Genomic DNA, 6,468 nt, shown 5'->3' with positions numbered 1-6,468 from the left:
ACTCAATTTCTCCCTGAGGGACAACAATGAGTGAGCCTGGACCTTCAGCACCCGCACGCAGGCTCCTCTCCTGACTTCTTCAGAAACCCCGCGGGGAGCGGGGGCGAGGTATTGAGCCATCTCGGTTCTTTATCTCCACCAGCAACCGCAACCGCATTCTCCAAGACACAGCCTGTGCAACTTTCCCTCAGTACTCAGCATTGCTCAGTCCCACAGGCCTCTGAGGGTTGATTTCTACCCACCAGAGTGGAGCCAGGGGTGGGTGGAGGTAATGTCCAGCGTAGAGACCAGGCAGGTGGGGAAAGGCCTCGAAGCTCCCAACTTTTTATTTTATTTATAGGCTGCATCTGGAAATTTATCCCCTGAGCCACAAGGCAGGGAAAGATCTATTGGAAAACTTTACCTGTATCTGGACAGATGCAAGCGTTTTATAATTTACCTTCTGAGATCGGAGTTGTGCGAGGATGGGATGTCCAAAGATGAACAGCACACAGCCTCTGCCCTCCAAGTATCCAAGTTTGGGGGTCTGTATGGACTGCGACAGGTGTGCACACCAGTCTGGGGAAAGAATGAGGGGTATGAATAGGGGTTCTTGCCTAGTGTAGAATCAAAGAAGTCTCCTGAAAGGCAATGATAGCCTTATACTGATGCTGATGTACAGGAAAGTATTGGGCTAAAGGAAAGGGGAGAAGTTGGGCTATAGTAGAAGGCTCATCCTGGAAGCGGATAAGTTCCTGACCTCCCTCCGTGGTCTCTTTCTTCACTTTTATTGGAACAGCGAAGGATCACTGAATCTCTTTTGCTCACGTGTTCAAACACCTGGCCAAGGCAGGCATCCGGCGTGTCTTAAGTAATTGCACTGAGTAAAGAAGCGTGTATAGAGCGTGTGCGCAGATTCTCCACGCAAACCTAGGGAAAAAAAAAACAACAAACAAACTCATCCCAAGAACATCTCCTACCTGGAGAATGGAGTGGCAGCCTGAGGTCCAAACTTCAGATTGTGGACAAAGCAAGAAGTGCCTTTAGGCGACCTCTGTCCTAACGCCCATTCTAGCAGTGATAGAAACTGCAGGTTCTCCCCAGGGATCCCCCCTCTCGATCTGCTGCCTGGTGGTCTTGGCCTGGAGGGGAATAGATTGGAAAACAGCGCAGCGCAATAGAGGTTTGGGTAACTCTCGAGCCCCGCCCGCTAAGGAGTCTTGAATAAACCCGTGGCCACGCAGCATTGCGGAAGGTGGTGTGCGAATCTGCTACTTCCTCTTAGGAGGCAAGCGAGTTCAAGACCAGGAACGCGCCCTCAACCCTACAGGGGAGTTTACGACTCCAGGACAAGAAGCTCAATGTTAATGCAGATACCTAATTGGGTCAGTCTGACCAAGTAGTTTGAGCCCCCCGCCCCCGAATTCCTGAAAGTAAGGTGGCTCCGGAGCAAAAATTGCCACCGTAGCGCACTCACCATATTAATTCACTTTGGATGGTGGATAGCTCTTAGGCTGTGAATAGTTCTTGGATTGCGACCTAGGGCTGAGTGCAAGTGTCTTGCAGAGGAGCGCGGCCCCTCTTAGGAGGAGGAAATAGGAGAGTGTGCACATGCCCCGGAAGTGCCTGGGGGCGGGGGACTGGAGTTGGTCTGGAGGCTCAGGGGAGAGAAAAGTGCCTAGAACCCTGTTCCAGATCCCTCCTTAAGCAGTTTCCAAAAGGTTGATTTGTAGTAACACAAACCTCTGGATATAGGTTTCATATCCCCTGAGGGTTTCAGGGTGAGAGAGATTGGCGGGTCCCCACTGGATGCTGGACCTCTCTGCAAATATGAGTATTTCTCATTCCTTCCCAGAGCCCCTGGGATTCTGCGGTAGACTTAGAATCAGTGGCTGGTGGACTTCGATCTCGGGCAGGTCCTTGAACTCTCGCACAGCACTGCTGGTCTGAACTACGTAGTGGTTGCCTGCGACTCTTCCCAACTAGACTGAAAAGTGCTTTTCGAAGTAAAGGCTGCTGACCTGCTCGCCAACGCGCCTGGAGGTAACTCCTTCGCGGATCGCATGTGATTGGAGAAACCGCACCTGTCGGTTTCTAAACGAATCAAGAGCAGGATCCGTTCTCAGGTGCAATTAATCTGCAAGGCAGATCTTTCAGTCGCTCTGGTATAAATTGAAGGTTCCAAGTTTGGCTGCAACACTATTGAATTCCCAGATGTGATGCCGGCGGGATAGGGGGGGAAACAGTGGTTTCAAATCCTTTACAACAAGCATCACCATTTACCTCGCAGTTAATTCTGGCAAGTCACCTAGCTTTTCTCAATCTCAGTTTCCTAATCTGTAAAATGGGAACAGCGTCCCCCACACTGAATTGAGAGCTAATGGTGAAAAATCCCATCCTCTTTCTAATCGTAGGAAGAAGCAAGATGTTCTCCAACTTGACACTGCATGCTAAAGACTCTCCCTTCCTGACTTTTTCTCCCTGCCTCCTTTCTCCCCACCCCCACTCCGCCGCCTCCCTCCATCCCCAGCTCCTCAAGCCGACAGAGCAGCGTGCGTTTCTGGCCTGTCCTCCTGAGAGAAGCTGGTGCAAAAGCCAATAAGCCCGGAACATACGCAGGTCCTGCCGGGAGTGGGACAATGGTTTCCATTTAATAAATATTTTCCCCAAGGGCATTTCACATTGGGCAGGCAATTATTCAAAGGAAACAGGCTCGCAGTTTGGCTCTGCGGGTTATTTCGTCCTCTTTACCCGAAGAATGCTCATCTGACTCCAGAAACGAGTCTGGAGTCTCGAAGCCTCTCTGGGTGGAAAGGCGCCCAGGGATAAAACGACCCTAGTTTTGAGTACAGCCCGAGACTCCCTGTAGGGGTGCAGAAGGGGGCATCAGGAAGGCCCCCACACCGGACCTCTTCGCTGCTCTTCCAGGTGGGCAGTTGTGGAAGAGAGTTGAATAATAAGACTACTGAATAATGATGATGATGATTATGATGATGATGATGATAACATAAATAAGAACCATGAAAGAATCCCTCCACCCCCGCCCCCCTCCACACACACACACACACACACACACACACTTTCTCAGCTAAAGTGAAGAGCAGATCGGTGCTGTTAAGGGCTCACCAACCCGGATTTCGACCCTCTGTACTGCCCGAAGAGAGGCCTTATGGCCTGGACTCAGTGCTCTGCTCTGATGCCCAGGGGCACAGAGATACGCCTCACCCTGGGGCAGAGGTGGAGGCCAAGCTGCAGGGTCCTTCAGTGTGAACGCAGCCAAAGAACAACGGAAGATCTAGCGCAAAAAAAAGTTTATTTCGCTTTTACCCTGAGTTTGATATATTCTTTTCCTCTTCCAAGGATTTTTGACAAGGGGGGAAATGCTGTCCTTGCATTTCGTGGCAAGGCTGTCCTATTTATCAACACGAGCTCTCCTCTAGCTCCCTTGGCTGCCACCCACGCCCCCGGTCTTTGTATTCCAAGTCCTAATTCTCTCTTGCACAACCGGGAAAGAAACAGGAGGCACGAAGAATTTTATTTTTTGACAGTGCCAGAGACAATGTGGAGCCCAAGTAGCCAGTCCTGAGCTTAGTCGCTGTGTTCTCTCGGTTTCAGTCTCTCTCTCTCTCACACACACACACCTCTCCCCGCCCCCACCAGTGTCGCTCCCTCTAGCCTCTACTCGCGCGTTGGCAGGTGCTCCCCCTCGCCTTCTCTGCAGCTGATTGGCGCCCAGGTTGGGGAGTCACCGCCCCACGCTTATGTCAGAGTGCGTGCTGTCCGGGCCCACCTCGCCTTTGAACTTCGCCGCTTTTGGCTCCTGTTCATCTGCCTCCCCGCATTCTCAGCCAGGTGCAGTGCTAAGGCAAGGCAGCTCCGGGGAAGTCAGGGGAGGGGGGAGCCACGACCGGAGACGCAAAAGAAGAGAAGGGAACTAGAGAAGGCGAAGGTGGAGAGGGAGAGGAGGAGCTTCCTGCCCTCTCCAGAAAATTACCTGGCCACTTAATCCCAGAGACTCTGGTACTTGGGCCCCAGTCTCAGGTGCCCACAGCCCCCGGCCGAAAGCCCTCTCATCCCCCGCCCTTCCTGTCCCGGTTCGCCCCCCGGGGGCTACCTGGGTGCTGGGACTGGAATGATCAGCTGAACTTTGCCGGATCAGTTCTTCTCTCTGGCTTCCCCTCAGCTGCGCCAAGGAGAGGGGAGCTCAGAGTCCCGGCTCAGGACGGAAAGACAGACTGCCAACCGCTCCCAGGCTCGCCCACAGAGCCCCTTGCACTCCCCACCCCCGCCCGCCTAGCCGCCGGGACCATGTCCAAACCTTCAGACCACATCAAGCGGCCCATGAATGCCTTCATGGTATGGTCCCGGGGCCAGCGGCGCAAGATGGCCCAGGAAAACCCCAAGATGCACAACTCGGAGATCAGCAAACGCCTAGGCGCCGAGTGGAAGCTTCTGTCGGAGGCAGAGAAGAGGCCATACATCGACGAAGCCAAAAGGCTGCGCGCCCAGCACATGAAGGAGCACCCTGACTACAAGTACCGGCCACGGCGCAAGCCCAAGAACCTGCTCAAGAAGGACAGGTATGTCTTCCCCCTGCCCTACCTGGGCGACACGGACCCGCTCAAGGCGGCCGGCCTGCCCGTGGGGGCCTCCGACGGCCTCCTGAGCGCGCCCGAGAAAGCCCGGGCCTTCTTGCCGCCTGCCTCGGCGCCCTACTCCCTGCTGGACCCCGCGCAGTTTAGCTCCAGTGCCATCCAGAAGATGGGTGAAGTGCCCCACACCTTGGCCACCAGCGCGCTGCCCTACGCGTCCACCCTGGGCTACCAGAACGGCGCCTTCGGCAGCCTCAGCTGCCCCAGCCAGCACACGCACACGCACCCGTCCCCCACCAACCCCGGCTACGTGGTGCCCTGTAACTGTACTGCCTGGTCTGCCTCCACCCTGCAGCCCCCCGTCGCCTACATCCTCTTCCCAGGCATGACCAAGACTGGCATAGACCCTTATTCGTCAGCCCACGCCACGGCCATGTAACCCCCAGCCTGGCCCGGACCTGAAGGGTGGCCTGGAAGCGGGGTCTGCACCCTGTCCTCTGCGCCTAGCCCTGGCCTGCAGATGCCTCTGGGTCAGCCCTGCTGCTGCCCCTTACCCTACCCAGACTCTGCCTCTCTCTTCCAGGGGAAAGGGAGGGGCATCCTCCCGGACCCAAGGCGCAGACAGGTGCAGAAACTTGCAAACATTATGACAGCTACACAGCTGCCCCATCCCTACTCTCCCCAAACAAATCTCCGACTGCACCCCCTTTGGACAAAAAAGTGGGCAGTTTTGCTTTATTTATGTCCCCTTCACTCTCCTCTGATAGGCTTTGGACTCGGAACTCCCAGATCCTGGTATTATATCTAGAATATGCATATATATATATTTTTCTTTTTCCCCCTGAAGAAAAGAGACAGTTGGGTCTCCACTTTTCCATCAGACACAACTAGGCACCATTTACTCTTCATGTGTGGGGGGAAAGAAAAGCTTAAAAGTTTAAAACTACAAAAAGGGAAACATTTCTATTTAAAACCATGCTATAATAGTGTTTGCTTCTTTAAAGGGAAAACAAAACAAAAAAAGAAAAAAGGACCCACTTTGCTATTTGTGTAAAGCAGTGCTCCTAGAGACCTAAGTTTACTTTTAGACAGAATGTCGGGTTATGAAGTCAGGAAGTAGAAGGTGAACAAAAATTAAAATAATAAAAACATCCTTAATGATCATAAATGTTTTGACGATGTCTTGGAAATGTACCTAGAAGGATTTTACCTCGTTACTCTGTTCATTTGTTGAACAAAGACGTTTTGAATAAAGACAATCTGTCATTGCAAAGAGTAACCTTTGATGTGCATAAAATCAAGTCAGGAGGTCAGGTCCAGCCGCCGGGGAAGTGGGGCCGCGGGGAGGCTGAGTGCTGGTGGAGCGATTCTAGCAGTGATAGCTGGCGCTGTCCTGCTTTGACCGAACCTTTAAGCCTGGTGCAGAAGGGCCTAGAGTCTGGGATCTGTGGAGATCCCGCCCCGGGGAGCCGCTTTTTGCCTTTAGAGGCCAGACAAAGGTATCAGTACCTGGGCCCGCACTCTTTCTGCGCGTTCTTCGCAAAAGCGTGGGGTCGCTTCAAGAAGCGAAGGAACCCAGACAAAAGGCGAACCTTGGGTTCGCTTTTAAAAAACAAAACTCCAAAGGAATGGGGAGAAGCACGAGTCCCCTGGGAACCAGTTGCTCACCGAGCATCGCGTCCTACTGCAGATGTTTAAGTTTGCTAGGGGCGAGGCGAGTGGAATCCAAAAAAAAAAAAAAAAAAAAAAAAGTAGGTGCTTGGAAACACTGTTACCGGCTTCTGTGGGGACCTGGGACTCCAAACCGGTTCCTAAGTTAGAAAATAAAAACCCAAGAAATGCAGAAAAACATTCCCTAGGTCCCCGCCGGGTCCTGTCAGACTTTTTGCTAAGACCC

The 6,468-nt window shown here is 53.0% G+C and overlaps 1 protein-coding gene across 1 annotated transcript; it reads left to right on the top strand.

Moving 5' to 3' along the window:
- Positions 1-3,809: 3,809 nt before the first annotated feature.
- Sox14 (SRY-box transcription factor 14) lies at positions 3,810-5,844 on the top strand. The gene has a single exon (XM_015487306.2). It carries the CDS (start codon positions 4,288-4,290, stop codon positions 5,008-5,010), a length of 723 nt encoding a protein of 240 aa, XP_015342792.1. The 5' UTR covers positions 3,810-4,287; the 3' UTR covers positions 5,011-5,844.
- The last annotated feature ends 624 nt before the right edge of the window (positions 5,845-6,468 follow it).

Source organism: Marmota marmota, unplaced genomic scaffold (genome assembly GCF_001458135.2).
Source record: "Marmota marmota marmota unplaced genomic scaffold, marMar, whole genome shotgun sequence".
In the NCBI taxonomy this organism is placed as follows: domain Eukaryota; kingdom Metazoa; phylum Chordata; class Mammalia; order Rodentia; family Sciuridae; genus Marmota; species Marmota marmota.
This window is presented reverse-complemented; position numbering and strand designations above follow the sequence as displayed.

Coding starts and splice junctions, on each gene's coding strand:
- Sox14 (XM_015487306.2), top strand. CDS start 4,288: ATGTCCAAACCTTCAGACCACATCAAGCGGCCCATGAATGCCTTCATG.